This window comes from Poeciliopsis prolifica, unplaced genomic scaffold (assembly GCF_027474105.1).
Source record: "Poeciliopsis prolifica strain line A6 unplaced genomic scaffold, Auburn_PproV2 SCAFFOLD005, whole genome shotgun sequence".
NCBI lineage: Eukaryota > Metazoa > Chordata > Actinopteri > Cyprinodontiformes > Poeciliidae > Poeciliopsis > Poeciliopsis prolifica.
In genome coordinates, this window is record NW_026562380.1 from 7,191,437 (window position 1) to 7,217,342 (window position 25,906).

The following is a 25,906-nucleotide window of genomic DNA, read 5'->3' on the forward strand; positions in this document are numbered from 1 at the left end:
AGCATGTATGTATAGAGCTATTGACTTAATCTCTCCACAATATACATAACCACATAATCTCATAATTTCATTATTATGTGATCATAATAATAATAATAATAATAATAATATAGCAACAGTTATATTTTACTGAAATTCTCTTACATGGAAAATATATACAATATACTATCTTTTACCTGCGGGTGGATGTGCCGTGTAGTCATGGTCTGCAGTAGCATCTTCAGCCTGACTAGCTTTCTGAGAAGACAAGCTGCCGTTTCTTAGCCCTCTCGAAAGCAGACTCTCTCATTGCTGGTGCAGTGAAGTTATTCCAGGCAAACAGGGAAGGAACAGCTCCACTTTTAAGGCGGCTGGTGGTGGATCCGCTAACAAAATCCTCCGTTGTGAAGTGGCGGCTACATACGAAAGTGCTCCCCGTTTTTATGCTAAAGTCCGGACCTTCATCTCTTCGGATCGCCTGGATCCACTGCCTCCGTTAGTCCAGGTCCGTCGGGAACGCATGATATGACAGATAAGGCTGTTTTCTTGCCCCACATGAACAACCAGAGACTGAAGAAAAACAACTGTGCTGAGACTGAGCCATTTTCCTAGCCTTTTAATGCTAACGCTATAGCCACCGGAAGTTGTCCAATCCCACATCCGCTTTATAAAACCCGGAAGCGTGAACCCCGCGCATGCGCACAACAGCCCTAGCCTCGCGCATGCGCACAACCGCCCCGGCCCCGCGCATGCGCACAACCGCCTCGGCCCCGCGCATGCGCACAACCGCCCGGGGATCACGCATGCGCACAACTGCCAGGGGATCACGCATGCGCACAACCACCCCGGGCCCGCGCATGCGCACAACCGCCCCGGCCTCTATATTTTACCTGCGGGTGGATGTGCCGTGTAGTCATGGGCCGCAGTAGCATCTTCAGCCTGGCTAGCTTTCTGAGAGAGGACAAACTGCCGTTTCTTAGCCCTCTTGAAAGCAGACTCTCTCATTGCCGGTGCAGTGAAGTTATTCCAGGCAAACAGGGAAGGAACAGCTCCACTTTTAAGGCGGCTGGTGGTGGATCCGCTTACAAAATCCTCCGGTGTGAAGTGGCGGCTACATACGAAAGTTGCCAATATGAAAAAAAAAAAAAAACGTTGTATGTGGAACCGTCAATTTTTGGAGAATTTTTGCAAAAAATGCTGAAAGCAAATTAATAACTACTTTTATATGTGCAGGAAATATAAGATAGTTGTATGCAACTGTGAAGTTGTAATATTGAGGGGACAACACAACATCAATAATTTTCTTCCTGGGCCATTGGGGTTTGCACTGAGCAAATATGTGAAACTGATTAAATTTTTGTGTAGGTTCATGAACACCAGAAATAAAAGTAGTTTTTTTCTATTTTTTTTAAATTCTCTGCTGTATAGCAGCCCTGATGGTTATCAATGCCTTGCAAAGATATTTTTAACCCTTCACTATTTTATTTTATACCAACCACAAAAGTCAATGTTTTAATTTATTTTATTTTATGTAATAAGCCAACACAATACAGTGCAAATTGTAAAGTAAAAGGGAGCCAATACATGAATATCAATGTCAAAACTATTTTACATATAAAAACCTGAAAAGTATTTTGTTCTCAGCCTCATTTACACTGATATTTCAGAATGAAACGCTGGGAAACCATCTGCTTTCTAAAATTTTTAAAAATTATGAAGGCCTCTGTCATTTGAAAGAAACATAGGGGAGCAAGCAGCATCACAAAGATTGAAGAACTTACCATATAGGTCAAGGATAAACTAATAGATATGTTTAGCCCCCTTGAGTTTGACACATGCTGTAGGATATTGGTATAATAAAAACAAAAACAAAAAAAAAACACTGTGACAAAGCTAATAACAGTAGTGAATATAATTAACCCAATTATGTCTTGCAGTCTAAATTGAAAGGCAGTGTAAATTCAGACGTTATTGTGCTGGATAAACTCTGAATTTCATCACTTTCATTTGTGTGCAGACAAGGTTAGAGGACTCCAGAGTCTTCATTCCAGTCCACCAGGGATCATTCTCTGTTTCTTCGTCTTTTCTCTCTTGTCCTTATAAGATAGTTGTATGCAACTATCTCCTCCTCCCACTTCTTCAGGCACTTCCTTTTCTCCTGTTCGGTGGATCCCCAGATCCCAGATGGAAAAGGGAGCACATGCTTGCTTCTCTCATCGCCATACATGCACAGACCAGCAGACAGACCAAACAAGATTTTCCCTCAGCTCTGGCAGCTTCCTCCCATTAGAGCTCTGTGTGGACCTGTCTGTCTGAGGAAGCTGATCTTATCAGCTGTGTTTGTGTCCTTCAGGAGGCATACAAACATATTAGGGGTTTAAATGTTTCCCAGCCACATTTGGAAATCGAATATAGTTGGTGGATTGAAGAGAAGCAGAAAACAGTACAGAGCAAATCTTTCACTGTGATTGGAAGTTTTAAGTCACTGATTCAACCTGAGATAAAAGTCAATATAGCAGATGCCTTATTGGACACTCTTCAGGACCTTTTGAAATGTTCCATCTGTCCAAATTTAAACAGAATCTATTTTTTTAAAGAGTGAGATTTTCAAGCAGTGGTGTATTTTGATCATAAATTTTCTTAAAGGAATATTTCTGTTTTTAAAGCACTATTCTGGTAATAGATTATAAGTACTTACTGATCCAGATTCATAAGCATGAGGCTAACAACTAGTCAGAGTGGCCAAGACCAAAGTATGCTTTTATCGTGTTAACACAATCCTTTAACTCGTCATCACATTTGCACAGGATAATTATTTACAAAGAAGCTGATGATTACTGACACAGGAAATTGACATAGGTGGATGTGCAACACCTATTATATTCTTTAATAAAACATGTCCTAAAAGGGGGAATTGTAAATTAAGGGTGGTAGGATTAACTGAACTGTATTGGTTCATGAACTTATGTTTTACTGCTGCATGAGTAGCAGCAGTAAAACAATCATGATAAGACAGATTTTTTTGAATTTCAAATATTTGCAAACATTAGATTTTTTTTCTTTTCTTTTAGGTTGCTTCAGGCTCATTTAGTGCTAACATTCCTGCAGTGAAATGATATTTTCTCTGTAGTGCCTCCAGTATTTGGAAAGAGAACTGCAGGGAGCGCTCCAAAAATAAACAGTGTTTTCCATGAACTCAAGAGAGCAGCATAGCTTTTGTTCATCCCCATCACATGAATTAACTATTATTCTTCAAGAAACAACATGCTGTTTGGCATGTGTGTTGAATACAGTGTGGACCAATGTCTGAGTTTATATTTATTATTTAGGTTCGCCACAAGGTGTTCTGCTACTGCGTTTGGATTATTTTGGACATGTTAATGTCACCAAGTTTACATTTATAGAAATAAAATCAGATGTAATTTCACCCTATTATTTAATGTTCAAAATTCAGAAAATTCATTTTATGCTGACTTTTAATTACTTATTTGCACTACAGATTTTATACCATGAGCTAATTTGCAACTTCTCTCTAGATGGGCTTTAATAAACAGCCCATTTTACTGTAATAGTTCATCATATTGTGATCATATTGTTCAATAAAAATAATTTAAATGAGCTACTAGACAGCTATTATGTTTTTGCTTTTTATATCAATTTGATTTTACAAATTGATATAACAGTTTCAGCACATTTCATCCAGGAAGCTCAAAAGTGGTACACGACAACTTCATTTCATTTCCCATTTAAATAACTATTAGCATGTGTGTAGCTAACGTAAGTCATGTTTACTTCAGTGATACTCATTTCGTTCAGATAATGTCTCATTCAAGGTGAGTGATGCATTTGACAACCAACACACAACATAAACTTGACACGACCTCTGAAGCAGTACGAACATATTTCCTCTTTTATTTACATTCCTTTTCAAATGTTAACATTTTTCGCTATATCTTCTGATCAAGTTGGCATTTTTTTTCCTCATTAAAATAAATTGGCACAAGTAAAACATATGTAGACAAAAGTTTATTTACACCATACAACATTTTTGTTTTTAAATATTTTATACAGAGCTGCAGATGAGAGAGCTTGCTGGGATCCTTCAAGCAGATTCTGCAGTATTAAAGTTGTGAAATATATTATTTATATAAAAGTGAGTATTATCTTTATTGCATTTAAAGCAATGAAGAATGTAGCTTGACAAACATTCATTTTAATATGACAGGAAAAAATCCTCTTTGCCTCCCATGTTTTTATATTATAAAGTAAAAAGTGTAGTAATGGCCAAACCGACTGTTATAAACTTTTTAAAAACTGCATAAATATATACATTGTGCTCCCAGATCCAGTTTTAGGAAATCAAAACTGGACCCGATGAAGCTGGGACGACATGGTATGTCATTTGCTTTGTGAGGTTTCATTAAGAGAGTTTTTTTGTTGTTTTTTGTTTTTTCAGCCAATTCCTCCACAGATAATTGGTAACACAGGATGGTAAATATTGTACACCAGGCTGCCCCACACTAAGTACACTAGTGAGAATACAAAAAGTAACACTGATGTTTTTATCCCTTTTTATTTTTCTTTTTTTCCTCTCTCCCCAGTCCTTATATTGTATTGGCACATTATGTCCCTGCCACGCTCGTAAGATCCAGATATGTTTGCCAAGGCTGTTAGAAAAGTCTGTTGCTTTAATCAGTGCAAAATACATCCCCTTCTCCTCCTTTCCAAGTTTGCATTTTTTCCCCCTCCATCTTCTTTACCCTTTACACTTCTGTCTGGAAGTCTCCTTCCTGGACATCTAAGGGTAGGTTGACACACTTCTCCCACTCTGCAGCCGTCATCTCCAGTGAGTCCTTGGGGTCGGATTCTAGTACATTCATAGTGGCGTAGTTCTGGTACTCACAGGCTGGATTGTAGCTCTCCCATGGATTCTGTTTTGGCATTGCCTTGTCCTGCAAACACGGCCAACAGCAGGTGTTGTTAGTAGCATGACATCCTCAGCAGCTTAACTGCTACTTGTCTCTCAAAAATGCACTTTTTTCCAATGAGGTCAGTTCATTCATAAGGGCATTATATGAGTTCCTAGCATTGCTAATTGAAAGTAATGAATTAATGCTGGAAGAAGCATCAAATAACAAAAAGATAATGGCAGTGTATTAAATGGGAACATGCGTACTATTAACATGGAACAGATCTCTGCTTTCCTCAGCTCATAAACTAGAGCGCTGGATGTGTTGCATGTGTGAGCCATTCATTCGTCTGAATGTGCTCTCACTGACAGTCCCAAAGACATTAGTGCAAATAAGGGAAAGAAGCGGCTTCCCATCAGAGAATATAAAATGGATACTAATGTTTGCTGCCAGCTCTGCAATAGGTTCATTTGGGGGGGGAAAAGGAAAATAGGGGACGTAAGTAGTTATCGTTTTCTACAAAAAAAATAAATAAATAAAAAATAAAAAAAGGTACTTGCACTGTAACTAGGCAACGGTCCTGAAGCTGCATTGTACTGCAGCAGTGACTAAAACTGGGAGGGTGGTAGTATGAAGTCAAAAGGCTACTATTTATAGTGATGTAAAGTAGTTTAAAAAATATTTCCCTGTTCTTCCTTTTCTGTCATACCTCAATGTTTCATATCATCAGGTACATTTTGACATCAAAGATATCCTGAGTAAATGCAAAATGCAGTTTTGTAATAATGATTTAATTTCGCATGACAAAATAGCTGCCCAAATTAAATGGCTCTTCTGTGAAAACCTGAATTGCCCAATAAACCCAAATAACCCAATAACTGGTTGTTCCACTCTTGGTAGTTACAAGGTGAGAACAAGTGTTTGTCATCTGAATTCTTTACTTCGCTATGGAGCAATTTGGGCCTTTTTTTTTTTTTTTTTTTTGCAGAATTCAGTCACAATAGATGATTTTCAAGCATTGACAGCATGCTTATCTATTTTTTTGTTTTTTTCAGTCAGTCAGAGGTGGACTTGTGTGACAACTTCAGGTTATTGTCTCACTTCAGTTTGCTCGAACCTAATGCCACAAACTAATGGTTTGGGATTTTTTGGTAGGGAGCAGAATTTATGGTTCCATCAGTTAGGAGAAGTAGTGTAGGTCCTGAAGTAGCATTGCAGTCAAAGTCCATTATATTGCTGCTACAATAACAGTACTTTGCTCTTCTCTGCATCGCTATTCTAGTTTTACAACAGAATAAATTAGAGAACCATCTCCCCAAAGCATTCACGTTTATATTGTATTTTCTCTCCACAGTACATTGTTTCGACCTTGGAACTATCCTATGCACAATGTATTTAACAAGTCTGTTTCTTTTTGTTGAATTATGAATACTAACCTGAGCTGATGTTTTGCCATCTTTTGTGATCGAATGGATAAGCTCTTGATGCAATCTTGTGGGAAGGATCTTAATTCCTACATGTCTTTCCCATTGATAGATAGCAACCTTCATTGTGGTTCATTGGCATCCCATGAGCTTATAAATGGCTTCTACATGTCATAGATAATAAAATTGAGCACAAATGTCCCAAGAAAATATGGTTAACCCCCATTGTTTTGTTATTTAACAGGAGGGGTGTTTTCTTTTTCAAACAGAGTCAGATTAGGGTGGGTGACTTTCTTTCCTTTGGTAAATTAAATAATTTAAAAACAGATTTTTGTATTTACTCAGGTTATCTTTGGTATCAACTTTATTTGAAATGTTGAAGTGAGGCAAAGAGCAAAAAAGAGAGGTAATTTATATTCAAAGAGCTGTATCTGATATGGCTTAAGTGTTTGAAAAAAAAGAGGCTGGGCTCATCTCAAACAGATGGATTAAGTCTGATGTCCCCACTGTCTACATATCCAGTCAGGTGTGTAGACAGATGGTGAGCCTTTTGGTTTGCAGCAAGGTCATGAGGTATTGCATAATTAGCCCGACTTCTTAATGGAGTCAAATCCCACCTCCCACACAGTTGCAGAGAGAGACTCCCCTTATTAGGCTAATACTTACATAATTGCTGATATAATAAATAATCTGCCATGCATTAATGAATAAAAAAATGATGGGTTTGCTACGTAGATAAATGTGCATGTAAAGAAAAGTGCATTAATGGCCTTGCATTGGAATGGATGCACTCCACTATAGTTAAATTGCCAAAGATCATGTTTTTCAGTTATTTTATTTTTCTTGAGACTTGCCTTGTTCTTCAAGGCTTTTAAGAGGCAGCCCCTCTGCTGATTGCAGGCACATTAGATGTAGAAAGGCACACTTTTGCCACATAACCACTCATTTGCACAATCACACGTAAATGTGTCCTGCACCAAATATCTAAATAGATCATTTGGATGTTGAGTTCTTTCTTTAGCTGACAGCCACCCCCCTGGGTTTCCTGTTACTCACCATGCTGCCCATATTTGGTATGTCTCGAAATCGGTCCAGGGTTTGAAATTTCTGATTCAGTTCCTGGAACAGCTCCATGTGTCTTTTCCTGGTGTGCATGACTTTCTGCAATGGCAAGGGTTTTTGCTTTGGTATTGACAGCCAATAATGGAAATGCATCTTCCTCTCCACCCCCTCCACCTTTGATCAATTTGTTTGTGTAGTTTACTTAGAGGCCAGGTCTGAAACAACTTTACTTTCCTCTGCATATACGAGAATAACTGCCAAAATAAAGGAAACACAGAGATAACTTAAGACAGAAAGGCACACCTAATGCTATAATATAATTGTTTTGTGATAAATCACCTTATTTAGGGTTTTGTTGGTGTAAAGGAAATTCTTTTGATAAACTTTGGCACAAATCTCCAATTTGAAGTGTTTGTATAAATCTAAGCTAAAAACGCAACCAGAGCCAAAGTAGCTGCCGGAAGCACCATGTTTCCCGTGTTTTGACAGAGATTACAAAATATATATGCAGTAAAGCTTTGACAAAGCAAAAGAAAATACTAAAAATCTGCCAAAGGGGGTTTGATTATGTACTTGCAAACCAATATTTTAATTGCTGACCAGTGATAAAATCAGATGTGAAATGTGCAAATGACTTTAAAAGCATACAGTTTGAAAATCAACATATAGCTAATGGATGAAGGAGATGGAGGAGGATAAAATGTTGATGAGAGCTACTGCCCTGTTTGTCAGCTGACAGCCTTGCTTTTACCTTAACTACACAGTAAGTCTATAAATCCTGATGAGTCAAGGCTATGCTACAGCAATAAGCTTAAGAGGCACAACAGACACTACTAAATCAAATGGCTAACGCAACCGCAAAACAGCCTTTTATACATAAGCTCAACTTCAGAAAGATTTATCTTTTTTTTACATACCTCAAAGTCTAGATCGGAATATCTCGACTTTCTTCTCTGTTAGGACAAAAATAAAAGGAGTCATCTTAGTAAGTCATCAGAACACTTCAACAATAAGATAAATATTTGGTGAGGTGGAATTTGGTGTTGCTTGTGTTCAATCCGCATGACAGTATGTACCTCCAGGGAGCTCATTGATATTGTGGAGCCAGTGTCACTCCGAGATAGGCCCCCAGTTTCCTCCATTTCTGCAAGGAAGTTCTTAACAGCTGTGCGAGGTTCAAAGGGCAGGGTTTGCATCTGCTCTGGAGCACTAGGATACTGGTGCTCTAGGTTCACATTCATGTGGTCCATGCCTGACGGGTTGATATTGAAGTCAGGGCTTATCTTGTAATGCTTTAGCCTCTCGTGGGGCAGCGTATCCATGGCAGCAGTCATCTTGGGCTCCTCTTTAATAAGGGTGGGGAGGGTGGCCGAACCCGACACTACACCCGCCGAGGCGCGAGGCATCACTATGTAGTCCGTCTCCATCATTTGACCCTGCGTCTGTCGGGCCTCCATGTCGTGGTCGCTCTGACGCATGCCGTCATCAGTGCACAGGTAGACTGTGCGGCGCATGTCGGCATTGCTGTCAGACATGCACTGGTCTTTCAGGTCGCCAATTCCTACTGGCATGTGCAAAGCTGAAGGCTGCTGGATTATCACTTTGGAGATGATGTTGCCTGGCAACGTGGAGTAGTTGAGGCCCTCAGGCGCTTTCTCATCCTCCTCATCGTTGAGGGAAATGCGGGAGAGTGTGCCTGTTATGGTGGCGGCACGACACGAGCCCATGTCCTTGTGGAGCGCTGGAGGGCAGGGCGATACAGAAATTAGTTTGTTAGCCTAATCAAAAGAAACTTTAATGTCTTAAACTTTGCAAAATGAGAACAAAAGAACAATCAAAATTCAAATCAATATTACTGATCTTTAGGGGAGGTTGTAGAGTCAAGGGAAAACTGCATGCTTATCATTCATAGAATGAGTAACCATGAAAATGCTGAGTGTGATATTACAGTAAATACAAAAAGACACAACAACACTCTGAAATCTCAAGACAATGTTGCTGTAAATAAGAAAGTAGTTTAATTCTCTCTTTAAAATCCCCTCATGTTTACTAATGCTACATTAGTCATTGGTGATGACCTGATAAATCACCACATCCAGTGATTTGCAAAAAAATATTGATTCTTTAATGTATTTCATTGTGATATTACATTTCAAAATAACACAAAATACTGCATACTTGCAAAGTGGAGGGAATATATTATTTTTCTTGCCATTCTTTTACAAAGTTCATATTATGACCAAAAGTTTTCCTTCTGACACTTCGAGCCATAACTCTCTCGCAGCTCTTTGCTTCTTCTCAGAAAAGCTCTCCCTGCATGAAACTTTAAGACTTTCACAGTCTGACTTTTGAAAGGAGTTGGTGCTGCAAATGCAAATGCAAATTAAATATATTGTAGATTGTCTTGGTGGCAATCTACGATTCGCACCAATAGGTAAATTGCCTTTCAAAAGTATTCACCCTTTGGATATTTACCAAATTTATTGTGTTTACAAAGCAATCACGACACTTAAAATGTGCCTTTTTTTGACAAAAAACAGATAATTACAAAATAAAAACAATGACATAAAATATTTTTAAATAAAACATGTGACTAACTATTCACGCCCTTTAAACTGAATTACCTAACTGAACAAAGCCAGGCAGTTGGAGCTAGTAGTCTCATAGTGAGTGGAATGGAGAACACCAGAGTGCAGTGACCGTGTCTTAAGTGATTGTAGTATAAAGACACTTGTGTCTGGAAGGTCACGCTACTGTGTAATCAGTGCTCCTGGCTGCCATTACAGCATGCGGACAAAATAAAACAAATTAGACATGAGGTTATGAAAAAGTATAAGTCTGGGGATTGGATAAAAAAGGATAAAACATTTGAGGATTTGAATATTTTTTAGAAGCACTCAATGAATACTTTTGCGGGACTTTTTTATTCTTAAACAACTGTTTTCTTTCACTGTCATAACAAACAAAAACTGCAGACTGACAGAATTATTGTACCTCTAACGTACCTCTGGACAGTTTTTATTTGGTCTCAAATTTGGTCATGATTTATAAATGACACCTGTCAGCTCAGCCTCCTGCTACAGCACATCCACTTTAGCTCGCAAGACAGCACCAAGTAAGTCAAGCATGCCAGACAACCGCTTTAGCTTCAGTATCTCGCTGAGCTCTGAATAATGGTCAGCATAGTAATTCCTTTAAGCTCCATTTAGGATGTGCTCTTCACTGGTTTATAAGAGACTGGAGATAGATCATGCTTCAGTCTAGTGCACGTTGCTACTCTCATTTATATTGGGGGAAGCTTATATACTTTTTCTGTTGACTGTTCTCATTTTTTTAACGTTTCTAGTGATTAATCCTATCTCCTTTCAATAAAATTAATTTGTAAATAAGAGAAACATAACAAATATCACACAAAAATACTGAGCACTCCAGTAGTTTTGTTTCTGATGTTTTGTTCTCACAATAAAGTTTGGTGTTTTCAGAACTGTGAAAAGTTCCTGTGGGGTTGTGTTGGCTGTTATATAACCTGAGCTGTTTTCTTACTGTTTACACCTTTTTCAACCAGAGCTAGGGGAATCTTGTTAGTAAGAGACCATATGTTCTATACCTGATCGGCAGGCGATGTCCACATCTTTCTCAAAGTCTGTCTGTAGAAAGAGAACAGTCGGCGGTAAGTTTCACCAATATATTTTGAACAATGCCTTCCACATTTATGTGCGCAGTTGGGTAGCATGATTTTAAATGGTTTAAGTTAACTATTTTTGTTTTAGTTGCAATCGTATATGAACAAAAATAGTACTGTAGTACAACTTAAATGAATTTTGAAAAATGTGACCATGCTATTCGAGGTTTAGGGTGTCTTCATGAATTAGGAAAAGACTTCAAGAAAATACTTATTCACCAAACCTGCTGAAATATACAGTCAAAATGTTTTTAACACTAGAGCTGAGATGATTCCAATGCCCACAAGAAACAACAGAGGGAGCCATTTTAGCCTCTGTCTAAAGGATTTTAACTATATCAAAAAATACATAAAAAGGCAACCTTTAACATCTTTTCAACAGTTTGCTAAAAACTACATAACAAAACAAAAAACATTTATGGAAAAATGTACACACAGTAATATCAGCTGCCTCTCCTGCAATGACTCAACAGATATATAGCAGCTATTAAGACTAACACATCCATAAAAAGATCTCCAAACAGGGTGGATTAATATTTTACTTCTTCACAGCAGCAGAATAATATCTGGCAGCCTTGCTGTGTTTTTTCTTCTTCTCTTTTTCAAGCAAACAATAAACTGTCATACAAAACTAGATTGGCATAGTTAAGCAGTGCTCAAATCTAAACTGCTCAGCTAAGCACACCGGATTTTATTGTTTCAATTGTCAAAATTAACACTCTAGCATTCCACCACATGCAATACTTGGTATAAATGGTCAAAACTCTCAAATTTCATGTGACAAAGATACAAACACTTCATTGTTACTGCAGCAATAGAATTATGGTTCTACAATAAGAGGAATTTACTTGAAAGTTTTTTATGCGTCTTTAACCAGGACCTGCCAATAAATGTGACAGGTGCTACATGCTATGCAAGAAAATAAAGTGACAACTCATTGTAGCTAGCTATAAAAATCAATATAAAACATTTATTATTATTATTTCCAAGTAGCCAAAACAACATTAGTTCTTCTATTCTGCTTCAAGGAAGGAAAATAAATGCAGCTGAAGCAGTTGCAAAGCTTTTGTGCTCACTGCTAGCAGGCTGTATGTCAGCAGCTTTGACACCATTCTGCTAATGTGTGAAAACTGTACCACTCAAATGGCTATGAGAATCTTAATCGGAGATCATTGCTTTGGGTTGCCAATGGTGGGACTGTGCAACATCAAAATACTGTTGCCCTGTTTCAAAGGTCAGGGAGGGTAGCAGCCGCCTGCTGTCCCATGAGAGAAAAAGAAAGAGATGGGAGGGAAAATATAAGTAGAAAGAAACAATTAGACCAGGGGACTTTGAAAGGAAAACAAAACTAATGACTTTCATTATGGTCAGAAGTTTTACCCTGCATGTTGTGGCATATTTGTGATATTTCTTTTTTAAATCTAGGGAAAATAATGTTACATGTCTAGTTGTTGAAAACCAAAAATATGAACAAAAATAAGACAATAGAAATACAAAAAGCAAATAATAAGTTTATTCAAGGTTGAAAAAGAACAAAAAGAGTGGTGGAAATGTTTTATACATAACAAAGGAACATTGGGTCAAATATCAGTCTCTCTAATGACTGCAGATAACAGGGTGACAGTGCCTACCATTATCTGAGCATGCCCATTAGGGAAGGTTCCTGTTGCATCACCACTGATTGGATCTTGACAGTTTCTGAGCCGGCATCTGAAAGCGTCTTGCACCTAAAGCCGAGAAAAAAATTCAGTGTGAATAAATTTACTTATCCAAACGTTGACAGATTTGATTGTTCCAGCAGGACATTTCCTTTAAATCCCATGTCAGTAGTAAAGAAATAACAAGGCGGCTTGATTCTACCTCTCTCCGTAGAATGCAGTGCACCATCACGATGACAAAACCCTGCAAGGAGTCAAAGACGGCAAAGAGGATCTGGAAGAGAATGGAGCGCTTGTCTGTCATGGCGAGCACAGCGGACATCCAGGTCAGAGCCAGCAGAGGTAGGACGACACAGGAGCTCCACAATGACGCCCTGGAAGAAGAGAGGAAGGATTTTGTGCAGGAGACAAACGAGATAAGGTCTGGAGATCTGAGTTAAATCTCCATGATGACCTCTTTCCTCCAGAATGATGGTGGGGCTTTGCTCTGCATACTGATGTTTATGTAAGCTCATTTCAAAAGCTCCTCCACACTAGTTCTGTGGTACTGTGGGTGCATCTGGAAACTGAATTTAGCGCACCCTGCAGTGGACACCCTGTACATAAAGAAACTCCCCGCAGCATCGTTTTATTGATTCACAGACACTGACAGGCACTTACATTGCATTGCTTGCTGTTGTTGCTGATAAAGCAGTTGTTGATACAACACCGCATTTGGCACACTTGAGAGTTAATCCTGTATGTGGCTCACTCATTTGTCTGTGGGACACAAGAGACATTGGGACAACATCATGACAAACAACTCTGACATCCACCTGACTTCTCTTTTCCTCCATCATTCATTCTATAGCAACAGTATGGCCAGTGATTGTGTGGGTGTTAACGTCATTTTCATCTTGGACTCATTCTGCCAGAGAAATACAAAGCCGTGTCACTCCCAGGAGGGAACTAACCTCTTTATGCCTCTATTTTTTTTAATCTTTTTTCAACATAAATTAAAAATGTAGGTACAGATCTCAATATGTACATGAAAATATTCAAAGCATGCAGTATTTTTACAATCATATTCAAATAATTAGAATTTGTTTCAGTAACTCCACTTGGTGAAACACATTACATGGATTAATAATACACAGTACTCAATCCTTTCTTTCTGGTATTTTATGGTAATTTTGTGCTTACAGCAAATGAAAACATATTTAAGATTATAATACTACATCACACCAACAAACACATGTTTAGAAATGATGTTTAATGCCTTCTTAAAGGTCGTTATTTTTCAAAGGTTACTTTTATTTTGACAAACAAGCTTCACTGGAACAACTATTCTAATTTATTGAATATGACTGTACTTGAAAAATGTGAATATTCAAAAATGAAGAAGAAAAACTGGTACTAACAAGGATGTGCTGTCATACCCTGCACGATGCTTCAGCTTCTTGTCCAGGATTCCATCTCTGGACACTAACTTATTGAATACCAAGATACCGATCACCATGTTGACCTGTTAGAAGAGAAGAAAGCAGAATATGCAGACTCAGACAACTGATGTCATTATTCTTCAAAGAGCTTTGACCTCTAGTTTCTGTTGTTTGCTCTTCTCTCTGACATTTCAGGCAATGGGTGAGACATGGCTTGCACACTCATCCCATCCCAGTACCCTGAAGAAAAAAATCTGCCTGTCAGATTGGCCACATCACACTCACAAACTTCAGTTTATTTTCGGGAAATTTTATGGGTTAGAGTAACATGACGAAGATAGGGAACAGACAAATGGCTGGGTGATAAATTAATATCCTGAGCTCTAAATTATTCATGGAGAAATGTTAACTGCTTGATTTAGAAAAAAAAGAGTATGCTTTGACAACAAACCCAGAGATGAAAGAGATGGCTAACCACCTAAAATGACAGGTTAGATACATCAATGCAAAGCTGAAGCATGGAGGTGGCAGCATCTTGGTCTGGGGTTAATTTAGCTTAGCAAGTTGAGGTCTAGAGCTGATGGGGGAATGGTTTAGGATAAATGCAACAGATTTAAGATGAGGGGGCAAAGATTCACCTTTCAGCAACACAGCTTCTCTCAGCTCTGTTGCTACAGCTGTCTACAGTTGCAACTGTAGTCAGAGTTGCGACTATTTGGATCAAAGCATATTTGGCAGTGAGGATAGCCAAGTCAAGGTTCAGACCAAAATCCATCTGAGAGTATTTAACAGTATTTGAGTAGCATTGCTTCCAAACATTCTCCATTTAATTTGACTGTACTTTAGAAGAATAGCAAAAAAGTGCTAATCTTGACCCAAAATAAATACAGAGGTAATAGAAATACACCTATATCATACTTCGGTTTGTACCTTCAAAAAACAATTGTGTTCTACTTTGTGTTGATATAACCCATAAAAAATCATTCAAATGAAAAAAAAAGAACCACTGGTAAAAGATATTGAAATGTTCTCCTCAAAGGACATTTTGGCAGTAGTGCATCACACATAAGAAGCCATGTAGCTAGATTTCATCTCTGTACTGTGAGAAATTTCACCACTCTTCAACCCTCCACCTCGTTCCCCAATCATCTCACTGCAGATGGTCAGACGGGAGCTTGTGTTCCTCTGAGGTCCATCACAGAAGAAAACTACAGCCAAGATGGCTTAAAAAGTGTTTTTTTATTCTTCACTCAAATCAAATTCTACCAAAGATCGGAAAGACGACAGTGAAAAATAGCATTAAGTTTCTGCTGGCTGAGTAATTTAGCAATCTGGATAATGATGAGTCTGTGGGTCATTTTCTAATTACAACTTTGTAAATATAGGGCAATTAAATTAGCCTCATATAAGAGACGCTGGACAAATCTAAATCATAAATACTTAATAACCCCATTGCTGCATGGGAGACTATTATATGGTGAATAAATAGGGATTATTTGAACACAGGGCCTGATTGAATGTTCATTACTTTGCCTTGGAAACCACATCACAGTTAAACAGCAATCATATTGAATCATGACTAAAACATGAACATTATCGTCAGTTAAAATGTGTTTCATTGCTAATAAAATAATTGATGAAGTGACAAATACATTCACATTTTTGAGTAGATTGTATTATATAAACAAGCAAAGTGGGATAAAACATCAGACATCGGTAACCAAGACGTACCAAAACAACAGCTGCTGCGGGTCCAACAAAGGCATACAGGAGCCCACCCTCCAAGGACAGCCAACAGCTGCGGGGGAAACAAGGAAAAAAACAATTAACTCCCACTACAGCATTAACTTCCACATTAATGGTGCACTCCAGCACACCATTGTTATTTTGCTCAATTGTCAGCGGAGAGGTGCCATATGTTGTTACTCCACTCCCAAAGTTTCACAGAGCAATAAAATGCTAAGGAGATTTTAAGCAGTGTTTATGCATTTGGTTTCCAGCAGAGAGGCAGCTCACATGAAATTGGGGTCTTGCTGTGCTATTTTGAAATTTGATTGGGTTCATGGGACTTTGTTTATGGCTCCATTTAGGATAAGTAAGACTCTCCAGAAGGATTTGATCATTATTCTTAAGTGTTGCCATGAACCCAACGTGTCTGTGTGCAGAATATTAAAGAGAGGAGCAAAAAAAAAAGCAAAAACTTACTACAATGGTGTCCCGTAGCCTTTTGTTTTAGTGAATCCCATTGAAATGGCAACAACTAAAGCTGGCAATCCTTAAAAAAAAAGAGAACATTAAATAGTTACTTGAGCAGTTTAACTCACAAGAACATAAATGTACTTCAGTGCACACAAAAAAGATGTAGCTTCCAGTCATTAAACAAAGTGCAGCTAAAGTGATTCCATTAGAGACCACAGCATGAGGCTATGCAGATATCAGAGAGTATATGATCAGCTATATATATTTCACCATTTTACTCATTATATTGTAAAAATCCCATTAAGAGGTGACGGAAAAAAAGACTGCATGGTGCTCTGACAAAATGGCAGTAGTGCATCACACATAGGAAGCCATAGAGCTAGACTTCATCTTTGTATTGTGAGGAATTTCACCACTCTTTCAACCCCCCATCTCGTTCCCTAGCAATAGGAATAGTTTTTTTTAGGTTTTTTTTTTTGTTTTGTTTTTTTTGTATGTGGCTCCTCATTATGGATCAGTGGTAATTGATTCAGTCTTCACTATTGTGTGCTCAGAATATTAAAGCGTTTCCTCTCCGAGTGGCACGGGCAGGTGCAATTGATGTAATCAGTTTCTTGGAGGCACAAGCCAAAGACCCCGTGGCCATCCTGTGCCTCTCTGCAGTGCTGAAGAGGTAAAGTGTGCTGAGTGCTCACAAGCACGCCATAAATCAGAGCCCAGCAACAGCGCGGTGTGGGTGCTGTACTGAGACCAGCTGAATTAAGACATGAACAGTATTCTTTGGGCCGCATGTTACTTCACAGATGATTTTTGATCATGTTAGTGTCCCCCGTTTTGTTACATGTCAAAATCCCTAAATGTTTTTTTCAGACTTTGTGCGATTTGTTTTTTCATATAATTTTAATGCATCTTTTCTTAAATTTTACTTGCCTGTAATTTGTCTTTCACCAAAATGTCTGCTAATACTTTTTTAAGCCGTCCAAGTGATAGTAAAACAGCCTTTGTCCATGTTTTGCAGCAAGCAGTGGCACTGCAATGACTAAGAGAGCCTTGTTCGTTGCTAGGTAACAAGAAGAATGAGAGTGGGCTCTTTCATAATCAGATTGATTTTTTTTTAAGCAGAGATTTCTCCAGTAGTCTGAAATAAGGAGCTATTTGGACACGGGATTCAGAGTGACATTTATCACATGAAGGAGAAATCTTTGCATTTTGATGCAGATAATTTGCCTGTCAGGGTTTATTACCAGATGTGCTAATATTTTGCACAGGTTTTTTTTTTTTTAATAGCATCTGCTATGAACACATTATGTTATGCTGTTTGATTACAATCAACTGTATTTCTTTCACAGAATATAAAACAAAATTGACTGAGACTTTGCAAAACATAAACAATAGAATTTTAACTTCCTTATACCAAATACTGCTTTAGTGTGTAATTATTCTAAATTTTAGAAGTTTAAACCCCAAACCGTATTCTGCTGCAATGTACTGTAAATGCCAGGCTTCCACCCTCTCTATCAGACATAAGGTCATTGCAACCTGCTACAGTACAGGAGAGCTGCACCAACACTCCCCCACCTCGATCCCTTCTCACATACACATACACTCTCTGCTCAAGGCCGGTCTATTTATCCAGTCCTCTGAGAGCTTGACTGAAGCACAAAGGAATCACAACAAAGAGCCTGACAGAATGAAGATCCAGCCACCCTACAGAGACGACGAGAGCAGCACTCTGAAAAGATGCACAGTTTGCTGTGGAAAGACACCTCGCCGGAAGCTGCTGTGAGAAAACGGCAGCTATAAGAAGTGACGCGAGGAGTTCGGTGAAATGAGCCTCTCACTCACCCCAGCCAAGACACAGGAAACGCTTCCGGATGAGCCTTGTGCGAACCTTCCCTGTCACCGCCATGTAGGACTGCCAGGCTTCCGTAAGAACCCAGCAGAAGGATGCGAGGAAGAAGAAGTGCAGGAAGGCAGTTGTCATGATGCACACACCCTGTTGAGGGAAGAAAAAAAACAAAAAAACAACTGTCACAGAGATTTCTTTTAATGAGTGTGGGTTACCTTTAATCCACTATGTGCACTTATATGCAGCTCTAATACCGCTGAAACACAAAATAGTTGATAACTCTCAAATTTGTAAATATTCCTGTAAACCAAGAAACTCCACAGCATTTACATTAATGTTCCAACAGTTGCTCAACTGATAACCACATACTTTCCAGCAAATAGACTAAATGCTTGACTTGGGCTCCTTTAGCATGAAATACTCCATCTGCCCTAAATTGCATACAGGTGACCAGTATGTGGTAAGGAAGCCCAGGTTGGTTTTTCAGCAGTTTTCAGCTTATCTGTATTGTTTGGTCTCCTGTCTCTCTCTCGTATTACTCTGAACAATACTCAGTATTTTCCAGTTGGTGTTTAGGTCAAAGAGTTTGATGGTCAGGCAAGCACACATATACCATTAAAGCACACATATGGTCATTAAAGCAGGTGTGGGTACTGTTGGCAGTGTCAGCAGATGCCAAAACCTGCTGGAAAATGAAGTCAGCATCACCAGCAAGCTTGTCATCATGCTTTCTGATGAAGGCATGAAGCGCTCTCAGATTTACTGGTAGACAGCTAGGCTGAGGTTGAACTTGAGAAAGCATGGAGAACCAACACCAGTAATTGACATGGTTCCCCAAATCATCACTGGCTGTGGAAACCTCAAACTGGATTTCAGACATGGATTATGTGCTTCTTCCCTGTTTCTCCAGCTTCTAGGACTTTGATTTTCAAATAAAATCCAACATTTACTTTCACTTGAAAAGAGAAATGTTGTCCCCAGAGTCATAATTCAATCCTTTTACTTCACGGGGAATTTCTGCAATTGTTTCTGGTTCAAGAATGACCTAACACAAGTGAGGCAACATCTGCTACTCGTGTCCTTGATATATCTGTGGAGAGTGCCTTCTTTTGACTCCCTCAAACTTTTAAATGGACCCCATAATCCTCTCAAAGCTGTGGATATCTCCTTTATCCTTCTACAACCTTATTTTTCCCTTACAACGGATACATCAGAATGAGCTGTTTATTAAGAAATGACCTTAGAAATAATTTATGTATTTTGTAAATATCTGTATTTTTACGGGTTCTCTTACTTTTCCACAAACATTTCCATTTTCTCTCCATTTTTGTCTATAAAACAAGGACATATTGGGATTTTGCTTTTTGGATTTCTGTGCAGTTGAGCTACAATTTAAACCAATTTCCAACCTACTAGAGACTACATTATTTAAACATCAATGAATTACTTTCATACTATTTTTTTCTACCTTGTTTGAAACATTTTGTGCAACAAATGAAACGTGGCATCAGTCTGAACTGCAAACACCAGAGGTGCTGAAGGTAGTTCAGCTCAAGTCCCAGCCAGACAAGCTGACACAGAAAGCGATGGCGTAGCATTCCTCTGCACTAACCCTCATTAGTATGCTGGGGATCCCACCTGGAGGCATGTGAGCCAAGGTCAAGTGTTTTACACAGACAGGAGGAGGGGGGAAAAAAGCTACTTAAAAAGAAACAGAGTGCATATGTGGTATTTCAAGGCTTGACAACATTGCATCACTTTCCCATTTTTGCTCCACGAGTATTTTAGAAATCGTGTCAATGCACCTGGTTTTTTTGAGTATAATAGGTGTTTATTGGGCAAAGAAATGGAATCCCATTACTTTACAAAGAGCGCTAAGAAGCACATTCACATTCCAGGCTGTCCACACCATAATGCGAGATCTACCACAAAGTTTACATTCCTAAGGTGAAAGCCATCCTAAATCCATGAATCCAGTTAGTTCATTCCTGGAAACAATATTCTCAAGAGATATTACTAACCTACACATTGGTGTCAATGTAGACAAACGCTTAAATAAATGCATGTATTAACTTTGAAGATTTCAACTTAAATCTTGCAGAATACCAGAACTCAGATGTGCTGTGAATTCTAAAACTATCTTAATTTTACTCTTACCGATAGCAAGTGAATAACTGTGTAAGGAAAAGTTCACAAATCATTTTTACAATGCATTATAAAAAAGAATCAAGAAAGGTTAGTGCCCATTTGTTAGAAGTCTTCTTTATTACTTTGACAACTCCAAAATAAAACAGCTGCTTTCAATTGACTGTAAGTTTTTGATGGGGAACAAAAGTTGTTTAATTTTAGAATTATTTTGTGTTGGTTAATCAAATAAAATCACCCAAGTACATTAAAAGTTTGTGGTTATAATATGTCAAAATTATACATAATAAAATTAACAATATCAAGGGGTATGACAGGGAACTTGAAAAATAACATTAATCATTACGTAATTACCACTTTCATATTTGTCTATGTGAATTTACAAAGTACTCGACATCATAATGGTAAAAATATCAACAAAGCTTAACATGGCTGTTAAGACTGTTTTCCTTGGCTGTTATCCATGAATGGACAACCTAAATTTGACATTACAAACAGCGTGATGTCAAAATTATGTTCTGATTTTAAAGTATCGAAGAAAAGTGAAACCATGTTAGTTTGGTCGCTGTTCTGCCTCTCGGACTTTCCCCTAAAGCTAGCTTTGATGCGGCTGCTGCTCATGTGCTGTCCATGGTGCTGAAAATAGAGCCTGCCTTGTTACTTGGAAACAGGTCATTTGCAACTGTTATGTTTCACGGTTCACTTGGATGCCTATGCTATCCAGCCTCATTATTCTAGAACAATAAAACAGTTTTTTTTTTGTTTGTTTTTTTTTTAGAAGGGAGAGAAAGATACAACATGGCCACAGATTGGGTGCAGACAGTCATACCAAAAAAGAGATATAAGCCGATAGTTCACTTTGCCCTTTTGAAAGGCAAATGCTGGGAGATGTTGAGCACACTGTGTCAGTATCCATGGAAACAAAGGCACAGGGGAAGAGTCCATATTAAAACATGGCAGGGCTGATAGACACAGAGGTGAGGGGAGGGGGTGATGGGGCGTCTTCAGGCCAGCTCGGTAATGGCAGTTTTAGATGAGGGGAGAAAATGTGAAGAATTTCTTCTCTGTGGCCTCAATAAACTCCAAAGGTTCAGCTAAGACCTTTCAGTCTTTATCCTCTCCCAGATATTAAGAACTAAAACTATATTGTCAAGTGATAAAAAAAAAAAAACAGCAGTGATGGATTATAGTAGCAAATATGGACAGAGAGAAAGCAGTTTCTATGGGATACAAATGTAGAAAGTGTAGTTAATTGAATTCATATTGTTGGATAGTACTCGTTAAAAGTACTCAATGTATACCAACCTTACTTCCAAAGGAGATGGAGAATTCTGTTCACAGTTTAGGTTTGCTAACATTAGTTTGTAGTAGTCTAGAAATCTTGAAATCATGAATAATTTTCCAAATCTCATCCAACAAAGGAAAGAGTACAACTGCAAAGACATTGTGGACCAAATGTGAACTGAAAACCCCAGCAGGAAGATGGAGAAGGAGCCAAGAGTACCATGATAATCCCGGACATTTGGTTTTCTGATGGACACAACTGACTGAGGTATATTTCCAAATAATGACAGCTGTAATGAGATGCAATGAAATGCATTGAATCTGCATTGAAGCTGCATACATTTCTGAGCCACATTTTAAGAGTACTATTTGTAAAACATTTGAAAGCCATGTGTTATTTTCATTCCAGTTCACATTTTCGTTATTTGCTACAGTGTGTTGGCTTGTTACGAAGGTCAGATTTTCATGAATAATGGCATATTCATACACTTTCTTAGTATGAATACAACCTATTTCAAAATGTTTAATGACTCATTGCTTGAAATATGCACTTGAGGACTTATATATCACTGGTAAAAGAGTCAAACTTAACAGTTTGTCAAAAGCAGGATATTTAATATGCATGCCATCAAGGCATACTAGATCTGCAACACATCTGTGGAAAGTCTGGTAGAGACTAGCATTATTTAAAATGCTTTATATCTGTGAAAAAAATATATGTGACTTTCTAATTCCAATTCCAATATGCTCTGACTCAGTGTAGGTGGAAGAGGCTGGTTGTTATTTTGGCTGAAGCACCCTCCCTTGGTACTTTAAAGAATACCTGTTTGGGTGGTAAGCTTTTTCAAGAGCAGCTAACAAAAGGGCAGCGCTGGTGGAAAAGTGTTATTAACATAAATATGCTAACAAATATTTTAAATATATATATATCATTTAACATTACTACTTCTGCTGATCATGAATCAAGTTCTTCATTACACAGTTAAATGTGTGACACTCATAAGCCCTAAACATATTTAATTACTCATTTAAGTATGGCCAGAAGATTTCTGTTATGTAACTATTACAGAGAAATTTGAGATTACTCAAATTTATGGCATTACATAAATACTTTTAACCTTAAGCAAAACAGGAACAAAGAAAAACAAAAAGAAACAAGATTATTATTTATTATGGTTAAGGTAAAAAAAGATGATTATCTGATTTTTTAAAATCTTATGAAAAACACTGTAAATATAATGCATTTTACCATCTTGCCTGCAATCATCAGATAATGCAGGATTATATCCTTATAAACATATCTGTTCAACATTTTTAAAACTGATTAAACCTTTAGTTTTTAATAAGATATTTGGTCTAAAACATAATTTGCCACGTTCACGCAGAGTAAGAATTTCTTAATGCGTCAGTTAATAAAAATAAGCTTTTCTTATCTTGTTCTTACTTTACTTTCGATGCCTGTTATGTATTTGCTCGTTAGAGTATTTAGTTTTATGCACTCATCCTAATGCTGCCAGGCTTTTTAAATCTGCTTCTTTCTGCTTCCTTCCCTTCCATAAAGCCAGATAAAGAGGGATGGCAGACAGCAGAACAGCGTAGAGACGCACACACAGGTGACTCACTGATTTCCTGCTCCCAGTGGACACCTCCACAGAGAAGAGATGATTTCTATTAGATGACGAGCAACCCTGAATTCACAAACAGAGGAGCCAATTATATGCACTTCTTACAGGAGATGGAGGAAAAACAAGTGAGGCAGTGTCAGGAACCATGGCAATTAAACCCACACGGGTACTGTGTTTTCTCCCCACCACTCAAACATGGGGCTCGACTGTACATCTGATCAAACAGATGAAATAGTTTTCAAATATTTTTCCCCGCAGATTTTCAACGTGGAGCAAAGGTGGAAATGTTGATAATTCCGATGTCCTAGAAGTTGTTCTTTTCCAACAGCACAAATGTGACTGAATAAATCTACCATATTGTGCTCTTTTTCAACTTTAACTGGATCATTTGGCTTCTAGCAACCATTAGAAATCAAGATTTCACAAGTCAGCTAAAGGAGAAAAAAAGTAAACATTGGCACAAAAAATTTACATAAGATGAAAACTGGAAAATCCATTTGTATTTGTTCACATCTGGAACAGAACATCCTCAAGGTGCAAAGTAGTAGTGACAGTATAATGCTATGGGGATGATTTACTTCACCAAGGATGGAAATAAATACAAAACAATACAGGAAGAAAAGATGTTTAAGGCTCCAAAAGAGACGCAAATATGTAGCAAGACTTAAAACAATGCCACTTTCACACTCTTTCCAGACTTTAAAACTAACTGAGTTCAAGCTTTTTTTTTGAAGAAACATGAACAACAATTCTTCTTTGCAAAAGCAATCACTTATCTCTTTGATATTTCATTGTTATTTTACTTATTGCTAATGCAAAAATGTTGAAGGTCGGCCCATTACAAATGACGGGATTTGAATCAAAGTGTCAACGTTCCTAACTGAGTCTGTCTAAACCACTTTAAAATGACATCTTAAGTACAATCATGGATTTTCTGAAAAGTGTGTCATCTCTTCAAATTTATAGACAGACATCCTATTAGAGACCTGCAGTGTGAGAGTTCCATGTTAAGAAATGTTTCTTATAATCAACAAAAGGTGGATGAATAGAGGCCTGATTAAACCTGACAAGGCTTCAAATCAGTTCAGCTTTATAAAAAATGTCCTGAGGCATTGTACATTCATGAAATAAGCTACTACTGTTTGTCAGCTATGCAAGGGCCAGTAAACAAGCAGATGAGCTCATGCAGTTTCTGATATTTTCTGACATTAAAATGATTGGCATGAAATGAGTCAGTTTTGTTTCAAGTAACTGCTTATATGAACTGTGTCACATTTAATGTGCAGCGTTTCGAGATAAAAAAAAGTTTGATTAATCGTAGGATTTTTATGTTAACTTCTTCGGTCAACGCATCTATTTATCAACCAATCAGCATTATGGTATTTAGTGGTGCAAAGGCACATGGATTTAACAAACACCTGGATCCAAAGGAGTCACTTAATATATCAAATCCTAATCATTGTATTTTCAATCTTTCCCATATTGACGTTGGACTGCAGCAGGGAAAGCGGCCATCATTTAAGTGCAATGCATTTATGATCTGCATTGATGCAGATTGTTGTGGCTGACATGTTAAAGCTCGCTCAGAGTTGTATAGTCATCATGATGATGGAAAAGGAGAAGAGTATCGAGGAAAATGTGTTTCAATCACAACTGAAACCATCATTGCAATACAAGTAAAATTGCATTGCATCCTTAGTAAAAATGCATGTAGCTATGTGTCATTTTAAGCTCTAACTAAACTTTGTGTGACATGTTTAAGATCTAAACTGATTGCACTGTAGTAGAATCCAAGTGATGAAAAGTTTACCACGTTAGTAAGGCAGCAGACTAAAAGACCATCGATTCATGCAGAGAAAGTGAAAAATGATAAGTTTCAGAATTAAAAAAGGCCTTTTGCAAAAGGTACAAAGACACTGAGAAAACTGTTATACAATAAAATGCCAGTAGTTGAACAATGCATCTTTCTGTAGAACTGCCAAATGACTGAGAAGGGCATCTGTGTGGGCAGTTTGTGAATTTAAACTAATTTTTTCCCCAAGCAATCTTTTACATCAGGCACTTGTTTACTGGCTGCTTACGACAATAGAGAAAGAAAGTGAGATATTTTAGTGGAAGAAGTCTTCCACTTACAGTTCTCTGGTTTTCTATCTAAAACCTACAGTGGTTTAAACTGTAGTTATCGGTATGCCTGATGGCATGGTTCTCTTCCAGTACTGCCTATAAAACATATGCTGCAGAACCTGCATCTGCTCATTTAAATAGGTTTAGACTGATCCTGAAATGTGAATCCTTGTGTGTGCAAGGTCTGATCGCAATAAAATCAGATTCAGAGTCATTCAACAGTCCCTAATGTCCATAATTGTACTCTTCTTTATGGATTCTCAGTTTTAATTGCCTTTAAATCACCTCTTTCAATAACAGATTGGACTAATAAAGTTCACCAGAGGGAAAGGTTTCAAGCCAATAATAGTCTTGTCAAGGCTTTAGAACACTTCCATTGTTGTTGTCATTGTAGAAAAATACTTGCATGAACAAAAAGCAATTTTCTAAAAATCTTTTTCTCCTAAACTAACAAAACACATTCAAAAGCAGCTATTGAATAAAAAAGGTGAATGAATCTAACACTTTCAAAGTGACTGCGAACTGCTATGTACCATGAAGAAAA

General features: G+C 37.9%; 1 protein-coding gene across 6 annotated transcripts in view; it reads right to left on the reverse strand.

Annotated features, from left to right (window-relative positions):
- Window positions 1-3,871: 3,871 nt before the first annotated feature.
- The window catches only part of adgrb3 (adhesion G protein-coupled receptor B3), a 117,605-nt gene continuing 95,570 nt past the window's right edge, over window positions 3,872-25,906 (reverse strand). For 3 of the 6 annotated variants that reach the window (XM_055029316.1, XM_055029320.1, XM_055029322.1), the window contains 12 exons: window positions 18,181-18,331; window positions 16,342-16,411; window positions 15,868-15,934; window positions 14,116-14,219; window positions 13,376-13,474; window positions 12,918-13,089; window positions 12,689-12,784; window positions 10,983-11,022; window positions 8,452-9,116; window positions 8,293-8,328; window positions 7,370-7,474; window positions 3,872-4,931 (listed from right to left, as the gene is read on the reverse strand). In XM_055029316.1, coding sequence (XP_054885291.1) covers window positions 4,743-4,931; window positions 7,370-7,474; window positions 8,293-8,328; window positions 8,452-9,116; window positions 10,983-11,022; window positions 12,689-12,784; window positions 12,918-13,089; window positions 13,376-13,474; window positions 14,116-14,219; window positions 15,868-15,934; window positions 16,342-16,411; window positions 18,181-18,331 — 1,794 coding nt within the window. In that variant the 3' untranslated portion in view covers window positions 3,872-4,742. The remainder of the gene's footprint in view (window positions 4,932-7,369; window positions 7,475-8,292; window positions 8,329-8,451; window positions 9,117-10,982; window positions 11,023-12,688; window positions 12,785-12,917; window positions 13,090-13,375; window positions 13,475-14,115; window positions 14,220-15,867; window positions 15,935-16,341; window positions 16,412-18,180; window positions 18,332-25,906) is intronic. The other 3 variants (XM_055029317.1, XM_055029321.1, XM_055029318.1) reach the window with 3 other exon arrangements.